At 45.9% G+C, this 19,510-nt stretch overlaps 1 protein-coding gene across 2 annotated transcripts in view; it reads right to left on the reverse strand.

Moving 5' to 3' along the window:
* The window catches only part of CEP43 (centrosomal protein 43), a 31,511-nt gene extending 15,976 nt beyond the window's left edge, over positions 1 to 15,535 (reverse strand). The window contains exons 1-7 of one of the 2 annotated variants that reach the window (XM_070603302.1): positions 15,282 to 15,524; positions 14,093 to 14,146; positions 11,269 to 11,323; positions 10,721 to 10,809; positions 10,134 to 10,271; positions 5,494 to 5,574; positions 3,186 to 3,245 (exon numbers count right to left, since the gene is read on the reverse strand). In XM_070603302.1, the coding sequence (XP_070459403.1) occupies positions 3,186 to 3,245; positions 5,494 to 5,574; positions 10,134 to 10,271; positions 10,721 to 10,809; positions 11,269 to 11,323; positions 14,093 to 14,146; positions 15,282 to 15,383 (579 nt within the window). In that variant the 5' untranslated portion in view covers positions 15,384 to 15,524. Of the gene's footprint in view, positions 1 to 3,185; positions 3,246 to 5,493; positions 5,575 to 10,133; positions 10,272 to 10,720; positions 10,810 to 11,268; positions 11,324 to 14,092; positions 14,147 to 15,281 lie in introns of both variants that reach the window. The other variant, XM_070603301.1, reaches the window with a different exon arrangement.
* Between the last annotated feature and the right edge of the window lie 3,975 nt (positions 15,536 to 19,510).

The following is a 19,510-nucleotide window of genomic DNA, read 5'->3' on the forward strand; positions in this document are numbered from 1 at the left end:
AGAATGTCTTAAAAACATAGAAAAAATAATTTTGTTTTTCCAAACTAAAAGCTTAATCTGCACTGCTCATAAAAGAGAAATATCAAAGCCAAAGAAATCCCACAGTTTTGCAAAAGTATTCAAAAAATTCATGCAATATTTAACGCCTCAGCTCCCAGTTCCCCTCCTCCACTCCACCAAAGGCAGTGTTTGCCCCATGACTTACTGATGAGTTACTTGGAGAAGTAATTTTACTACTGTTGTAACACACACATATATTTAAAAGTTTAACTCATTCACGCAGAAAGTAAAACAGGAACCACAAAACACTTAAACCCACCTTTCTAAAAACTCAAGTTTTTCGAGAGAAGCTCTCTCCCTGTGCTCTAAAACAATCTGTCACTCCTATCAGTGCACAAGACAACTAGACCTCTGGCTTCACAATCAGATTTGAAGATGACCCCCTGCACAGCGGCTCCACTCTCACCCTCTCCAGCTAGCAGCTCAGAGCTCGGCAAACAAGGAGCGCCAAGACTTCGGGTCCCAGATCTGCAGCAGCTGGCCAGCAGGACTGCTGAGGCCCAAGTGCTGGGAAGCGGGCTCACCCACGGGTGCTCACTCACTCAGGATGGGGCGGGTGTGGGTGCGTTTCCGTGGGAGGGAATCATAATGCTTGGCTCATCTAGAAAACCGAGGGGACTGCAAAAGACGCCGAAACACTCTCCCCAAACACACACGTCACGTGACCCCCATCGCTGCCTAAATCGACATAAACCTGGCGTACCCCAGAATTTCAAATACAAGGAACAACGAATTAAGAAATGTTGTTTAAGAACTTGAAGCAAAAAACTCCTCAGTATACATTAGTTTTAAGACACCTGAAAACCGATTATGGAAAGAAAGGATAACCTCTCATATTACATTTAATGTGATGATAAATAGCAGCTTATTCTAAATATTAAAAACAAACAAAAAAACATCTAATACCTCATTCAGCTTTTTCAACTGAATGGTAAAAAATTAAGTTAGTAGAGTCTACCAAAAGTCTAATTTTTGATATGTATGTATTTTTTTCAGACAACCAGCACCATGTTTGGTACAACTAAATAGTTTATAATGAAATACATTATTACAGATGATACTTTGGAAGTGTTAATATATATTTAAAACATGTAACTCATTAAAAATATGTATATATTTAAAACATTTAACTCATTAGCAAAAATCTCATCTAATATTTATTCACCTTGTATTCCAACTCTTCTATCCATACTTTGTTTTGCAATAATAACAAAAACAAGAAATGTAACTTTTGTTTTTACTGAAATTAAATTAGTTCAAAAACCTTACATTTTGCTTTGCGTATTGACAGGTTTATAATACTAAGTACAAATCAATTATACATACATATACATATATATATGAATGAGTTTTAGAAGTTTATCTCTAATATGAATATAGCTTCTCTGAAAACAGCCCAGAGTCTCTGAATGAACCACGAATACTTGTGCCTCCCACATGCAAAAGAAACAAGCAGACACACCAGGCTCCTTGCTGGGTGCCCAGGGCCCTCCCACGACTCTGCTCTGCACGCGGCCCCTGCTCTGCACGCCTGGTTCCTGGAAGGCAGGGCTACCACTTAGGGTTTTGCCCAACTGGGAGATGCCACTCACTTCCCCTGTGAACGGTTCCCCCCTGGAGTCTGGCTGGGTACAATCTCAAAGACCACACGCAGCTTGTTGTTTGGATTATTAAGATGTTAAGAATGTTAGGATACTAAGGATACTTGGAACCCACCGCATGCACAGGGCAAAGCAGAAGGGCAGAGGGATGAAGAGCTAAGGGCTCATCTCTCAGGCTGGAAACAGGCAATGCTGGTACAATGCAGACTTCATTTAAGGCACTTCAGAAACATGATCGGGCAAGCAGCAGGAAAGGTTCTGAGTGATCGAGGAAGCACCTTGGGCTCAGGAGTCCAACACTGACATAAGAGGGGCCCGACTTACAGTCCACAAGCCCAGGCTACGGGTGGCAGGTTCCTCTGCCAGCCCCCGGGGCAGGCCACAGGAGGACCGCCGTGGCTGCGTCCCCCACACAAAGTGCCCGTGTGTCTCTCAGCGTGCTTTGGTTCCAGGAGTCAACTTCTTCAAAATGGCTTAACTTGTTTAAAACCCATGACACCAACAAGATTATAAAAATTTAATATGAAATACACTTTTAACTTTAAAAAAAAGTACAAGAAACTGACTAAAAGCATCTATAAAAAAATGCTGTTTTATATTACGTTTCTTAATCAGACCAAGACTGCTCAAGTGAGAACCGTGTTAAATCTGTCTTCCCCACAGCACTGAACACAACGGCTTTCAGTACGTGAACGTTCAAACACCTTGTGCGTAACATTTTAAAACGTCTTCTCGTGCAAGGGTGCATAAGGAACAGCGTGAACAAATCCAGTGACGGGGTGACCACTGAAACCACTAGCACGAAAGCCACGTAACACAGCAAAGAGGACTTTTTAAAACCTTTAATTTTGGAGGTCCTCAACTTAGTGAAAATAATGTATAAATAAAGCCAGGTTGCACAAGGACTAATGAATCTCTCAGAACCGAAAGCTAGTTTTACCTTATTCCAAGTAAATGGAAGAACCATACCCATTAATAATGCTTCTAAGACCTCTCATGTTTAAATGCTATAAAGGGCTAATCTCCTGGCTTAGTCGATTTTTGCGATCTGTCGGGGAGGCAGCAGCGGGGCGAGCCGGGGCTGAGGACGGCTAACGGTGCGCGGCCGCCCAGTCAGCTGCTCGACACGGACACAGACGTCTGCAAGGGAAGGCTAAGGTTAGCCTTTAATTTATTGACTGCAACTTATCCAAAATGCAGTTTGATGTTTTTTTACCTCAGATAAGAATCATAAAGTTAGGAATATGTAAATGACTTTCCATTCAAAAGGAAAAGAAACATTTTCAACTTTTTGTTGCCAGCAAAACAAGGAATTCTCAAAGTAAAGCTGACAGCACAGTTTTCAAACACCACAGTATGATTTTCACCTGGGTAAAAACTGCAGTGAAGTCACTGTTTGTTTTACGCCACCGTGACTAGCACAGTCTGGTAAGAGACAAAAGGAAGCGACATTTCACAGAGGGCTCCGGCCAAGGCCGCGGGGGCGCCACAGGCAGCCCGCTCCCCCCGCCCTCGTGCGGTTACCTTGGCACCAGGCTTCTGCCCGCTCGTCTTCTTCTTACCTTGTCCTCTATACCTTGGTATCTGAGCATGAGAATAAAATGACATTTTACCACAAAATACAAATCTGTAAAAATAAACTAATTTATACCCAAACCAATTAAGATTCCTATTAGAAAATTTCTTAAAAATGGAAAATCTAATTAATACATTCTTTGAAACCCACTTTTTTTGTCTTTTCTTAACTCTCTTCCTACAGAGGTTCCCCCGTGTCCACTGTGGACACTGAAGCCTCCCCGTCAACCTCCATGGTGTGCAGAGCCTCTCACTTCACGCGCCACTCAGCAGCATTCTAAGACAGCCAGGCTCAAGCTCCTACGCAGCCCCCTTCAAGAAGTGCCCTGGCCCAACCCCACCTTCCGCAGGAGCACACAAAGGGAGTTCCTAAAGGTCGGGCTGGATCCTGCTCTTGGCCACAACTTCCCAGAGTCCCTAGTGTCCTCAAGACTGATGAGGTACCCGAAGGCACAGGCCCTACTGAGACACCCAAATTATTCAAAGACCACTGAGATAAAGAAAAAAGCTGGCAAGCCAAGAGTGGGGCAAGTACCAGAAGCCCAAATCCACATCCTTTAGGACGACGGGGAATTATCTTTTAATTGCCAAAAGAAGGCCTTCTCTTAAAACAGACCCTGCCCCAGCTCCCCCAGAGAGAAGCTATGGTGTTCAGAAAGAGCCCACTGCTGACACAGGCCGGGGTGCTGGGAGCCGAGCCTCCACGGATGAAACCCTCAGAAGGCGGTAGGACTGTGACCCACCTACAAGCAGATTTCTGTTCTCCAAAGTAATCTCAAAAATTACCATCACTTCCCTGTGAGCATTTACAGCCACATTTCCTAACCAATTTAAAACTTAAGACTCTCACCATAACTTTTAGATCTTAAAAATAAATTTTATGTAGAGAGAATATGGAAACCAGACAATATTTTATCTTGCAGACACACCATATGTGGAAGGTTAGTATTGCTAATTTGCTTTAAAAAATATTAATTTGCTAAAAAAAGAACTTCCAAATAGCTCAATGCTATAGGTACTGGTAAGTATTTCGGAATATGCTAATTTTAATCCCTCTAAAGCCAGACATTTTCATAGAAAGCAAAGCTTTTTTACAAAGGCTCTTTTAACTGGCAGTTACTTTAAAGAGATGTTTTAAGTTTACTCCCAATCTCTTCTCTCCGTTATCGTCATTACAGCCTCCCATGAACACTGAGGAGAAACCTTCCCTACAGAAAAGGGCTAATTAGATCTCAGGGAAAACGAACAACTACAAACCACATGACAGTCTCTTTCCTTGGTTAGAAATAAAGCATAGATTTCCTTTGATTTCTAAATTTAAAAAATAAAATGGAGCAACAACATCAAAGAACCAGCGACAAATAACAATAGGAAGCATTCATCGGTGTCTGTGCCTGGGCATCTGAAAAAAAGAAATCTAGCAGCCTAATTTCCACCTTCCAGAAGTTGACCAAATTTAAAAAGATACAGCTTGTATCTACGAATCAACGCAGCACCAGGAACCACTTCTGGAAGGTACTCCAGGGCATTGGTCTACTTCTGCGGAATGGCCATTTGAGGAAGTCACACAGCACAATCTGCCCAAACCACGCTCTGGGGAGCCAGCTGGGGCTCTCAAGCAGGTTGGACCCTGGCCAGCTGCAGGAGACACCACACTCCTGACATCGCCCCTCCATCCACTCCTGTTAGTACATATCCTTGACTTGAACTTGGAGTGTGCCACGCAAGTTTTTTCTCCATTATGCCAAATCCCCAAAATCAGAAGGCCTTAACTTTAACAACTCTCTCTCTCTCACACACACACACACGTAGCCAGAGCACATAGATTTTCTTATAAATCCTCAAAAAATAGCTCATTAATATAAAAAACCAAAATGATTTACAATTCCAAATCTGGCCAACAATATTGAACACAATAATTTCATATTCTGGAACCTAATACTCTCAAACTAGGAATTTATCAAAAAAAATAAGTAAACCTCCTTGTTAATTGAAGAAAAAAATGTTTAAAGTACCAAATGAATCCAAACATCCTAGAATTTTCTTAAGAGCATATTCCTTTCTACAATACAAAATTCAAAACAGCAACGAAGTCAAAGATTAATTTTTAAAAAATACAAAATTCATCAAAGGGAAAAAAGCACTTTCCAGAAACTAAACAGCACTTGTGTTACCAAACCACAAGAGGACTTGTAAGAAAACCAGAGAGACACGCAGAGCCGTGGAGCCCCTGTCAGGCTGCCCCGCGCCCACTCACCTTACTGGGAACGGTGGGCGCACTTGCTTTTCCTTCCGGGGACTTTGGCGGAGAATGTATGTCAGACAGCTCGAGCGCACCCTAAAATATTTCACAGTTTAAAATTAAAACATATTTAAAAACAAAACATGAATAAACTAATTATACTTCAACCGAATTTTAGCATTTAAAGTCACTACACAACGTTGGTATTTTTACTTCTTCCTATTAACGTAAATACTCTTTTTAGATTTCCCCCTTATTTTACCAAAAAAACGAAGCAAAACACACTTAGATTCTAATTACCTGCAAAGTATTTCACTCAATCACCTTGAACAGGCTGCCGCCTCCGCATTAATGGCCTCCAATGTTCCTTTCCCAGGGACAGGCGTTCCCCTTCACAGTCCCATCCCGACCCCACAGGAACACTGTGTGGGAGCCACATGGTCACTCTTTCTCCCCTCCCTGGATTTGCGCCCTGACTTCATTTTGTCTCAAGAAAAATTTCCAATAGCAACGCTGTCATATAACACGTCCCCTCTCACACGGCAGGACGCATCCTCCTCCTTTATGCTCCCATGGTTTTGTCATTTCTTACAGCACTTACTCCTGTCCAGCTGCCTCCTGCACCGTCACCACAGAACCACAAACTTCAGAGAAGGACCTGTTAGGTTCTCAGCACTATGCGAAACGCAAAGAAGGAATTTCTTTTTTTAACGTTTCTTGAATGGAAATCACCTCCTAAAATTGATCCACTCTATCATCACAAGCTCTATACACTGTGCATATTAAAAATTGGCTTTTTGTTACAAAAATCCTTTCAACAACTACAACTTTTTAAATAAGAAAACATGCTGCTCTCCACACCTTCAGCTCTCCCTAAGTCCCATAATTTCTGGTAAAGGCAACATCTTCTCTGGGCTAAAAAGCTCAATCTCGCCTTTGAACGCCTTCCTTTTTCCCATGTTGGGCTCTAAGCCCTGTCCCCCTGCCTGAATGTGAATCCACCGCGTCTTGTCCGTCCTGCCTGGAAAGGGCCCTCCCTGCCCAGCTGTCTGTCCCCACTGCTGCCACTCTCAGCCACATCTCCTTCTAAGGGATCTCGCTTCTTCTCGTCTTCTAACTTCTTTCAATTTCACTAATCTAACACCTTCTCAGATCTGTCTTCAAAATGGGCACTCCTGCACAAAGTCTTCAAAAGCTTCCCAGTGACCACAAGCACTAATCTGTGAAGAACCCCTGCAGGGGCTACAGGACAGAACAAAGCCCCGCTCCCAGTGAACGCATGACGCAGGGACAGAGACGACCATGACAGTCGTGCAGAAGAGGCACTCAGTTCCAAGAACTGCCAGCAGGCAGGGAGCAAGAGTGTGGGGAAACACTCCTAAAAGTCAGGGCTGAGGAGGGGATGGGAACGAGGAACCCCACAGCTGGGCAGGGGATGACGTAGCATTGGGGCGGAGACACAGGAGAAGGCAAGAGAGCAAGCCACTTTAAGGATAAGCTCAGTTTGGCTTAGGTACAAGTTTCCACATCTCAAAAAAAGGCACAAGGCTAGAAAGACAGGTTGGTGTCACATCACACAGGACCTTAAAGTTGAGGAATCTGGAGATTATTTAGTTGCCATTATATAGGCACGGCAATTTTTAAAGAGGAAAGGAATAGATCAAGAGCTGAATTTTAAAATTAACTCAGCAACAGTGAATAGTAAAGACTGAAAAGATGAGAAGACCTAGGAGGAAAGATGCTGCTGAACTGGGACAGGGACCAGACTGTAAGCTGCTAATGGGAATGAAAACGGCTCACGGAGGAGCTTCGAGAACAAAGCGCTTTAATTATTTACGGCTGGAGGGCATCCTCCAAAACTAACCAAAGTCATGTTAAAGGTCGTGGGGCACAGGAACCTGATTCTGAAGGGAGTTTTAAAATGCACTTTTGGTAAAAGCATCACTAACTGAGCTCAACGGACTAATCCACAGCTAGTTTTCTTCTCCAACACCAAGTCAAAAAAAGGTCAATAAAAGCTATAATTTCTTATTCATTATAAATCACATTTTCTCTCAAAGTGATAAACACTCGTAGATGATGGAAGGGCAAAAATGGATAGCTGTGAGCTCCATACTTTAAATATTAATTTGTTGATTTATTTATATGTGTACACATACACACACGAACCATTAAAGTGAGATACCCAGACATTAGGGGGGAAAGCTAGCAAAAAGTGGAGATGAAATGTCCAAATTAACTGTTTTGCATTCTGAGAGTGTCAAACAATTACCTTTTGAAGCTCCAGAAATCCTATTCTGAGTCTGTCTGACAGAATCGCAGCCATGAAACAAGGTGCACTGACTGGGGAGGCTCTGGACCCAGACAGCAGAAAGGTGTGCTGAAGAATACGTTTCCTGAGCTTTGGTTTTCAAGTCAAACCAACTAGACAGGAAAGCTCTTACTGAGTCTCTCAGTTTGAGGCAGACATCCTGTTCAGCAGAGCACAGACAGCTTTCCAGGAATCCACCTTTCACCCCTGACCTGTCGCCAGAGCTGCCCGGGACGGGAGGGAAAGCAAGTCTACTGGCAGACCGACTGAACCCAGGGCACGAAAGGAGAGGGAGCTCCTCGGGCTGAAACCAAGGAGTCACAGGAACATAATCGATACAAACTGAGAAGTGCGGAACAACTAAAACCACGTGGTTTTTAGTGGGGAGGGAGGACTTTTTTTGGCCTTGTGTGACTTTCACTTTGTTAGAAGAGAATAAAGTCAGTTTTTGACACAGGATCCAAACGCACTAGTGGGTTAACCAGGTGGAATGTTTTGCGAAGGGCTGGAAACTCTGGTCTCCAGCTGGGGGAAAGGAAGGGGCTGGACTTAGGGGGCCATCATACAGTAATGAAAAGAAGGCAAGAAGCAGTAAGAATAATAATGGCCCTCTATATGACCGCCACTGCCGAGTGCTGTCCCCAGAGCTTTCCACACACTGAGCCCTGTGGTCCCCCTACCAGCCCACCAGGGCGGCACTTTTCTCATCCCCACTGCACAGGAGGAAACTTCAGGACTCAAGAGGGCCACTCAGAGCATGTGGCAGAGCTGGGACGTGAAACTCGGCTGTCTGGTTCCAGAGGCCACACGCTACAGAAGGGAGAGTAAACCAGAAAGAAAAATGTGGGCAACCACCCCTGCGTGAGGTGAACCGAAGAGCAGCCAGGAAGGGAAATGAAAGGGCAGGTACAGAGACAGAGGTCAGGGCCACAGAAGCCAAGGGATGTCACCACCAACTACAGACTGTGGCCCAGCAGACAGCAGGAACCAAGACTGGGCTCTTTACATTTGTTTGTTCTGTATGCGCTAGTAGCTAGCACGATGCTCCTCATATAATTAGCACACACCAAAAACTTATGAAATAATTACGAATGACGAATGGACGAAGTTAAAACGCATGAGCTGAGGGGCAGGCGCGCGCTCTCCTCCGGGATCAGGTTCCCCGCTTCCCAGCCCGTGCCCGGCAGCCACAGCGCTCTTGCAACACCCTTCCCAGTCCTCTCCTGGACGACCTCCTGCCCTCACACAAGGGTGAATTCAACAAAACTTCAACAGGAGACAGCCACCGCTCCACTGAACTAAGAAGCACTCCCCATGAAGCGTTTGGAACTGATCATGTATCGTACGACACTTCCTGTGAAATTGTAAACTATCACTTAAACGTCCCTTTCCTTATGTGAGCATATCTTCTCTTGAATAGCTCTCAACTCTTCTAGGACAAGTAACTTGCTTATATTTTTATCTTTTAATTAATAAAATCTATTTATTATGTCTTACATGCAATAAGTACTCAGTCAAGCGTTGCTGATTTTCAAAGATCTAACAGAAACCACACTCTGAGACCCTCCAAATGGACAAATGGCAGCCCATAACCTTCCATATTTTTACCTATGAACAGACTAAAAGCATACATTTAACCAGCTATCTAGAACCATTATGATGTTGTTTACGTCTGCGAAACAGTATCTTTATGTAATGCTAATGTTTGTAAATAGAAATCACACCATTAATCTCATTAGCAGGATTTCTAAAAAGAAAAAGAATAAGAAAGGTAACGGCCAATCAAAAAAAACTGAAGTTTGAAAATGTTTAGAAACTAAGCAAAATCAACAGCTTAAACAGTTTTAAACCTAGTTTAAAAAAGTCTTTAAGTTCAAAAATTATGAACTCGCCTGTCCTTCAGCCCTTTTATAATGACTACCAGTGAGGCGAGTGCTTCCAGCATCTCACACCCACCAGCTCCTGCGTGTGAGCTTCACTCACACGGCCCGGGAGGTGGGCTCCGAGCCCCATGCTACAGAGGAGGAGCCAGAGGGGTAGCGTGTCCAGGGCCCGCGGCGAGTCAGAAGAGGAGCTGGGACTGGTTGCGCACAGCCAGGCTCCTGAAATCAACCCTCAGATGTCAACCCCCAAAGCAGGCACAGCAGCAGCCTGAGAGCTACCACGTGCCCAGTCTTCTTTACAAAGTGCATGCAGACAACCTGAGTGTGTCTCCTTTCGTTTTTAAGGAATAGCCTCTTCTTATTTAAGCCTTGATTCACTGTGCATGCAGTGATGCCTGCATGGCTACACCAGGCCGCCAATTAAAACAGAAAAAGGTAACGAAACATAGAGTGGTACTCACTTCCCCATTGGCGGGCCCTTTTTCTTTCTGCTGGCAGCGTCTGATCACTTCTAACAATAAGGGTCCACCCACAGTACCTTCTGCTTCAATAATACCCAAATCTCGTGCTAAATTCTCTCGACCTTCGAGACCTTGAAACTAGGGAAGAAGTAAGATGGAAGAAGTAAAACACAAGTGCACAAAAATACAGCAAAATTATTTTCAGAGATTAAAGGAAAAAATTTTCAGAACTTAAAGACATCTCTAAATTCTGAGACTGTTTTTCTAATGAATGAAGTATCCATTTTTAAAAATTAAATATTTCTTTACTAAGTCTCTGCTCCAAAGTCTCGATGAACAGATGCAGTCTAACATCATAACGAATTAACTCTACAGTAATGCTCCTTTCAAGTCATAAGAAGCCAGGACAGTGGGGCCAGCTATCTGCCAGCTCAGACGGCTTTTAAGAAAAACAGATAATCAACTGCAAAAAATAATCTTCTCACAAGACACTATAAGCTGTCAAATTTTGTTAACTTTCAGCTTACAATGAACTCATTTGTATCAAAGATGGTTTCAAAGGTAGATGCAAAAATCATTATTCTTACTGTGCTAGTTTCTGGCTGAAAAACAGCTAAGGTAAAGTCAAGATGAAAGAACTGAAGGAACTCGGCCACAAGACTGGCCACCAGCCGGCCTGCAAAGAGTGAAAGAGAAGCAGTGAGCAAATCATTAAGAACCCTGGAGCCTCTGCACAAACACTGTGAAATAAAACAAACCAAATTCAAGGGAGAAAAGAGGTTTCTACAGTTGTTTAATTACAAATTTCTTCTCTTTGAATAATACAATTAAGTAATGAAAATCTCCGTCTCCCCATTTTTTCATTAGGCTCACTAGTCTGGAACTATTAGTAAGACAATGTGATATTTCATAGACAGATTAGTGTTCTGCTTTTTATAGTAAAACTGGCTTTAACCAACAGTTTCCCATGACCAATAATATTTAACAGCAACAGTTGTACAATAAAATACATTCTTAAAACAAAGATGTATAAGAATCAGACTTCAAAAAATAATCTGAAATTCCTGATTTCTCCCAAATGGAGTCAAGATTTGAAAATTCAGAGACAGACAACAAGAACAACTGAACATCTTACCATCTTTCGTATTTAAAAACTTTTTCAGGCTCTCGTTGACTAAAGGAGTTTTGTTCTGTTAAAAAATGAAATTTGTTTAAGTGTCATATATATTCCTAAAAACCACTACAAAATGTAAATTAAAGTTTAATTTTTGGGCAAAGATGTAAGTAGAATATTGTAACTCATAGAATTATGGTTAAATCCATTTCACAACTATTGATTACTACAAGAACTGTTTCGTGCCATTTAAAAATACCCCAAAGTTAGTAAAACAAAACCATATATGAAGAGTTGGATTTATTTTAAATTTTTTGAATGTTTTATAAATTGCTTATTAAACTACTTTAGAAGCTAGATCTTCAAATACTCACGTGAAATGACATTAAATTTACTTATAAAAACTTCATTTCAAAAACATGACGTTTGATCCTTTGTCACTTTATACCACTATACTTACACCATACTTCCTATGAACAAGACTCTGAATTCACACTTGCGAGTCCTAGTCCACCAGGAGTATGTGAGATGATTTTATGTAGTGCATAGGCCATCTTACTTATTTTTGTCATTACACATTTATTTGAAAAAATACAGAAAAATACTTCCAGCACATCAGAGCTTCTTTAAGCAGACCACATGAATTACAGGTATAGTAGTAGTCTCACACACTGCTGATGCGGATGTAAAATGGCACTGAGTAACCCGAAATATTTAAAGAAAATGGAGGGACAAGATCAGATGTGTACTGTAAATAGCCAATCTAGGAGCAATGCGGAGAAAGGACTTTAGGAAGCTGGTGAGGGACACCAGCGAAGGGAACAATGGAGAGAAGAAAGGGGTAAAGTAACCTGGAAAAGAAATAACTAAGTGTAGGCAAAGGGGGCAGCAGAGAAACTCCTGAGACATTTCAAGTACAGAAGTGACAGACACGGAACCATGTGACCGACTGAACAGGTGGAGAGAAGGGCGAGGTCCAGGGGCTCTCCGATTTCCTGTCTGGATAAAGTATGGTCCCTGTAAGGAAGAACGGACTAGGAAGCAGTGTGCCATACAGGTCTGAAGCTCCGGAGGGAGATATGGACCAGAGATAGAGGGCTGAAATTACTGGTGTGGTTGAGGCCATCCTGGGAGAGAACAGAGAATGAGAACTATGGGAAAATACACCAACGATTTAAGGGAGGAGTCCAGGAAAAAGACCATGCTAAAGAAACCAAGAACTGATCAAAAGGAAAAAGAAAAACAACAGAAAAAGGTTCCAAAAGTCAAGGGAGATTTTCAAGAAGGAAGGAGGAATTAAGAATATCAAATGCCACCAAGAGCAACTAAGATAAATAAGAAGTAAAATACACTCAATTAGGAGATTCTTCTTGACAGCAGCAAGAGCAATTACTTCGGTGCAGTAGTGATGGATTTAAGATGTTAATGGAGTAAAGGGTGCCTAGAACATAAGAAATGGTATAAGACACACACATTCTTTCAAAACTAGGTCATGAGGGGAAAAAAAAGAGAGGTATTAAAAGCAGAACATGAGTCAAGGGAACAGCTTTTTCCTTGACTCCAGGCTCAAGAGAAGAACCAACAGAAGGGGGGAGGCCAAAGATCCAGCAAATTGCAGAGAAGGTGACAGCACCTAGAAGGTAAACCCAGTGGAAGCGATCCTTTTCGAACGACACAGAGCCTCCCCTAGCGAAGCAGGAAGGAAGGAGGAACAGTGAAACACAGACGCGGGGCAGCTTCTTCTGAGGCGAGCGACAGACTGCGGAGGAGGGCACCAGTGAGGCCCTGATGCTCCCATGTCCCCTGTGACGGAAGAGACAAGGCCGCCTGTGGGGAGTGAAGGAAACAGTGTGTGGAGGCTACGGTGGAGCTGCCGGGAGGTGCTTGTACAGAGTGGAGCGCAAGGTCTGCTCAGGACCTCGCTGAGGTCGCCATCCACCCATTAGGGACATCAGCCAGCACGGCGCTGGGCGACATTGCTCCAGTGCGCACCGGGAAGGGAGTTACTTTGCTGAATTAAATGAGCATCAGGACTTCTTCCCAGACCAAGTATGGCCGGAAGGCAAGGTAGCTAGGGTTTCTGAGATACAGACCATAGGGTCCAGGGCAGTCAAGAACAAAAGACAGCCAAGAGAAGACTGATGCCTGGACAAACAGAAGAGCTGAGAACTGAAGAGCTCCATGGAGTTACAGAGGAGCGGGCATCCAGGTCTACAGAAGCAAGCTGGGGAGGGGACCGACTCGTCACAGACCAAGTTCAAGATCTGGACTGTGGAGTGATTCTTGCTGACCACAAGGCCCAAGATGCTTACTCAGGATGGTGGTGGGACCTGGGGTAGAGAGAAAAAACGACATACACTGGTACAGAGAAGTGGCTGCACCTGTGACAATAAGAAAGTCTACACGATTTTAAGACAACTGGGTGGAAATAACTTTGGGAAAAGCCACATACTATATTCCCCAATGCACATTCGCGTACTGAAGGTTCTGAGGGATCCTGCAAGACAGTAAACTCAGTGACAACAGAATCATTTCTTCATGTAACTCCTATGACCTTGTGTCTCAGATTTCCCCTATGGAGAGGGATCTATGACACTTAAGAGTTAGTACTGGCCTCAGAGCTCCTGTGGTACCTTAACTTTCTTTAAATTACTGCAAAATTCTAAAATATACACAAGAAGAGAATAATTCTGATTCTCTCCCAATAGAAAAAAATGTAATCCATAATAGTTCAAAGTTATCCCTGGCTATACACTACTATAAATAGCATTTGAGAATGGTTTTTAAGTAATTTGAAATTAAACATCAAGGAATACGATCATATTAAAATTTGTGGATTTCATACCTCTACTTTTTCTTGTTCCTCTAGTGCTAAAAACACAGCTGCCCGGAGTTCAGCCTTAAAAAAAGGAAAAAAAGGGTAAAGGAACAAAAATTATCTCAAGACAACTTTCATGACAAGAAGTCAATACGAGCCAAGACAGGCTCGATCCACATCATCTAAAAGCCAGATGAAAGGAAAACTAGCCCCACGACACTGCAGGGAGGTGGGAAGAGCATCCTGAGCCTTCTGAAGAGCTAACGCTCCGCGGGCCAAGCCCACGACTGCCCCCTCGCACCTTCTCTCAGCATCAGCACTCTCAGCCCTGCTTCCCCACCTGAATCCCGCCTAGAGTCAGGACAGCGTCGGAGAGGTCCACTCCCAGAGACAGGCCCCCAGCGCGGGCAACCCGCCTGCCTAACGCGAGCTGGAGGGGCTCGCTGCCCAGCAGGTGCAGCCGCGCAGGGACCCGGGGGGCAGCAGGAGACCAAACCCCAGAACCTGGAGAGGGGTCAGGGGGCAGCGGGAGACTGGACCACCGGACGAATGGCGGCGTCAGGGAGCAGCGGGAGACTAGACACCTGGACGAACGGCGGGGTCAGGGGGGCAGCGGGCGGCTGGACCCCTGGACGTGGAGAAGGGTCGGGGGGGCAGCGCGCGACTGGATCCCCGGACGAATGGCGGGGATCAGGAGAGCAGCGGGCGACTGGACCCTCGACATGTAGAGGAGTCGGGGGGCAGCGGGCGACTGGATCCCCGGACGAATGGCGGGGTCAGGGGGGCAGCGGGCGGCTGGACCCCCGGACGAATGGCAGGGGCAGCGGGGGCAGCTGGCGACTGGATCCCCGGACGAATGGCGGGGTCAGGGGAGCAGCGGGCGACTGGACCACCGGACATGGAGAGGGGTCGGGGGGCGGCGGGTGGCTGGACCCCCGGACGAGGAGCGGGGTCACGGGGCAGAGGGCAGGGGTCGGGCCTCCTCGGACGAGGGCTCCGGGCAGGGGCGCCTCTCCCGCCCGCAGCCGCGCGGCGGGGCTCTCCGGAAGTGACCCTCGACCCCCGCACGGTCGGCCCGAGGTGGGCCGCCCTCCGTCCCCGCCCGGGAGGCCGGCTGGCGCTCCCCGCGCCCCTTTGTGACGCCCGCCGTGCACGCAGGCCCCGGGCGCGCGCGGCCGGCCTCCCCTCGTCAGGCCCGGCGCGGCCGCCGCCCCACCTTGATACGGTTCAGCACCCCACTGTTCTCCAGCGTCTGCACCAGCAGGTCCCGCAGCTCCGTGTCCTCCTCCGCGACCACCGCGGCCGCCGTCGCCGCCATCTTGCTTCTCCAAGACAACCGCCCAAGCCGCGCCAACGGCCAACGGCCAACGGCCGCCGCACACTCCGCACGGCGCGCGGCGACGAGGCCAAGGCCACGCCCCCGGCGCCCGCGCACCGCCCGCCCTGACGCCCGGGGGCGGGGCCGCGGGCGGGGGCGGGGCCTAGGCTCCCGGCGTGATGGGCGGGGCTCGGGGCGACGCGGAAGGGCGGGGCCTCGGGGGGGAGGGTGGTGCCGCGAAGTGGGCGGGGCCTCCGAGCGCGGGGCGGGGCCTCAGGGTATCCGGAGGCGGGAGGCTGAGGGACTGCGTTGGAAGCCGCGTGGGAGGGGAGGGGAGGGGAGGGGAGGGGAGGGGAGGGGAGACTGGGGCAGCAGAGGTGTCTGAAATGTTTCCGGTGTGCGCCTGCGGGCTGTTCTGTGTAAACGAGCGTGCTGGAAGCCGGGGGAGAGGAAGGATGGGGGCGGGGCGGGTAGAGTCCTGATGTCTGCCGCCTGCTCTCTCCAACGTGCGGCCGAAATGTGTGTGCATGCATGCGTGTGTGCGCATTGCGCTGTGTGCACCCTCTCACCAGGCCGGCACGTACATGCATGCGTGTGTGTGCACGCGCAGAGAGAACGTGTACATGTATACGGGTATGTGTATGTGCGCGCGCTCACCGGGAGAGCGCGCGTCTACACTGTAGGCTACAGTGGAGGGTGTATGGACGTTCAATATACTGTTGGGCTGTTCTTTATACCCCGTGTGTTTGCACAGTTTTGCAAGAACGTGTTGGGAAAGGTAAGGAAATTCAAAGCTACATACCAGGAAGCGTGCAAGAAAAAAGTGCAGATTCTAGAACTCCACCCCAGGGGTTCTCACTCAGTGGGTCTGCAGTAGGTCTTAGGAATCATTTTCACAAGGAGCTCTGGTTGTCCTAAAGCAGATGGGCTGCCGATCATCTCTGAGACACAAATGGTGTATGTCAAGTAAGAAAGTAGAAGTGGAGATTCCTGCTGAGCAGGACTCTTCTCCCCACTGGCAGCGTCTGTTAAAATTGGTACAGTATGTATCTTTCCAGACAACTTTGTACATAGATAGGTTACTACACACATGAGCTTTTTCCCCTTCCATAGTTTGGATCCTATGCTTAAGGTCTTTTAGATTACTAATTTCACTTAATAAATCTTGATCATCTTTTGATGTATGAACATATAGATCCTGCCTCATTCTTTTTAACTCCTGCATAGTATTCTATTTAGGGGTATTCCCAACTTTTTTTTTGTAATTAGACTGTGGTTTGTTTGCATTTGTTTTGTTTGTTATGGAAGTAATTCATACCATTGGTTAAAAACCCAAACAAAAGGGGAAATATTAAAGGAAAAGTAGAAGTCTCTGATCCTTCCTACTCACCTATCCATCACCTGGTACCATTCCCTAGACCCAATGACAGTTGTTTGTTTTAGTTCTTCTTGTCCTTTTCATTATAACTCTAAGTAACATACTTCTACGTCTCGACTTATCAGCTGCAAATAGCATCTTTCCAGAGGATAAAAATCTATCTTCTCTTCCAACTCCTAAGTTTAAAAATTACGTTACTTTTAGTTCGACTGGTGGAAGATTTCATGACTTTAAATTGTTTACCTCAATCATTATTTATAAATTTCACGCCTTGCCTATTGGCTCCGTGCTGTGGGAGATGAGGAAATTCCTATATTTATACTCTCTCTCACCTTTCCACCCCTACCGCTCCTAATGTTGTTAATTTGAGTTTCATTTTTATACTACCAAGAGTTTACTTTCTTCTCTTATTTATAAGTGCATCTTCAAGCTTTGTCCATGGGTCAGTTGAAAAACAACCCACAGCATCCACACTGTTGGGGTATAATAGTGCTGTTAGGCAGAGCAAACATGCCCTTGAACTGAATATTTTTCTGCGCCCTGAGCCAGCCTCCAACTGCCCCCACCTGAGATAATCTTCTTTTTCTGGTCATCAGAACCCGCTCTGCCTGCGTTTGGGGAAGACCTGAAGTGCCAGGGAATTCCTACCTGCTAATGCTGGCAGTGAGTAGATCAGGACCCAAACTCCCTCACCCCAGAGGGGAGGGAGGTACCTGTAAGGCGCTTTCTACTATGGCTCCAGTGGTTCAGCTTTGAGCTCCAGTTACACAGAAACCTGCTCCATAGCACAGCTCTTATTAGTTCGTGTCCCTGCCTTGTCCCATTTCCCCACTCCCCCACTGGGGTTTCCTGGGATCCCGTCCCAAATCAACTGTTGGCACTCAAATCCTTACCTCAGGCTCTGCCTCCATGGCACTCAAACCAAGCCAGTTACCCCAGATTTGGCCCTGTGAAGCAAGTCTCAGAATAGGGTTCTGGAATTGGGTCACTCACCAGCCAGGTGGCAAGAAGGACCCACTGTTGGTGGTCAGTGGGGTGGCGGTACCCCCTGGAATGTTGCAGCAGCTTTGCTGTTATGACTAAATGAGAGGGGACACCCCTGGAAAGGGCACACTGACTGGCACAATCTCTCTAGCATTTGGGGATATGGGGCAATGGTAATTTTAAAGACTGCAGTCAGTTTTGGTTTTTTAAAAAATATCAAATTGCAGAAGGAAGAATATGACAGCCAAGTATCAACCTAGGGCATGGTGTACAAGCTATTTGTTGAGCCTGAAGCTCCCCTGATGTCACATTGGTAGCTTGAAATCCACTGTGGTAGGAAACACCACGGAGACTGGCAAATACTATGAATGGGGGCTTTTTTTTCTTTTCACAGAGAGCCAGTTGTTAAACATTTACCAGCACAGCATGGCATCCATCAGGCTTCCTGAATCTGAGGATTTATACCATTTAATAAGCCTTTCTAAGCCTCAGTCCCCTCAACTGTGAAGTAGTAACCTACCTCGGAGTTTCGTAATGTAAAATAAGATACTTTGTTGGAAATGACACCTCTTTCCTGAGATCAGGAAAGCAAGGATTCATTAAGAAGCTGATTTTCGAGAACGGCCTTAAGGAGGAGAACAAATCAGAACAAGGTGAGAGAAGGAAGGTCATTCCAAACGTCAAGGACAATATAAGAGAGAAGGGAGGGGAAGCGGGGCCCACGTGGGTGAACAGGGGACCTGATGTGTTAGAACTAGGATGCATGAGAGAAAACGGGAACCAGTGGGTCCAAAAACAATGGGAGCAGACCATGGAATATGTGGCCTTTAGACAGAGGAGACAATATTGTGGGTAGGGGAGAAAACTGTATCAATGACAGGAGCAGCACCAGGAGGAGCTGGGTCCACGCAGACGATGATGCATTTTGGGGGAAGGAAGAGTTTGAGGGGTCTGCCGAGTATCCAGGTTTGGATGTCAGAAGACAGTTTGAGACCATTTATGGATTCAGCGCTCTAGATGGAACCTCAGATGGGTTAGGTGGTGAGGAGACAGACAAGACCCAGTTCCCACAGCTGAGGAGCTGGCAGTCTCAGGGATCCAGACAAAGGACGTACTCTTACGACAGCATGTGAAGACTCAGGTGAGGTCTCTGGGAGTGCAGAGGAAGGAGCAGCTTGTGGGCTTGGAAGGGACAAGGGATGGCTGCCTGATGGAGATGACACTTAACGAGAGACACAAGCACGATCATAATGGGAGGATGATCGAGGAAGAAAGGGGCATTCTAGGCAGAAGGAGCCACACATACCAGAACCGGGGCCAAGAGGCCTAGGGCAGCGTGCTCTTTGCAAGTTCGGCAAGTAATGGAGATGGGAAACGACTGGATCGCCGAAGCCTTTGTCCAGCAAGTAAAATGAGTTTGACTTTTATCACGAAGGTGCAAAATAACCTGCTAAACATACTTTTAAAAGGAATGTGGCATTGGCCCATTTGGATTTTAGAAAGCATCCAGAAGCAAGAGGGGGTGGGTGGATTGGATATAGTGATACTGGAAGCCAGAGAATTAGTCCAGAGGCCCAGGGAGGATTAAGACGGGCCTGGACTCCACTCGAAAGAGGAGGCTATTTATGTATCAAGAATTCATTGGATATCAAGGAGAAATAGCTCACTAATTTCTTTCCCTATGGAATAGCTCAAAATTCTTTGAACTTGTTGCCACATGCCATGTAATAAAAGAAATAACAAAATTACATTATTCTAAATTTGA

The sequence above is a fragment of the Equus przewalskii genome, chromosome 32, assembly GCF_037783145.1.
Source record: "Equus przewalskii isolate Varuska chromosome 32, EquPr2, whole genome shotgun sequence".
Classification (NCBI taxonomy): domain Eukaryota; kingdom Metazoa; phylum Chordata; class Mammalia; order Perissodactyla; family Equidae; genus Equus; species Equus przewalskii.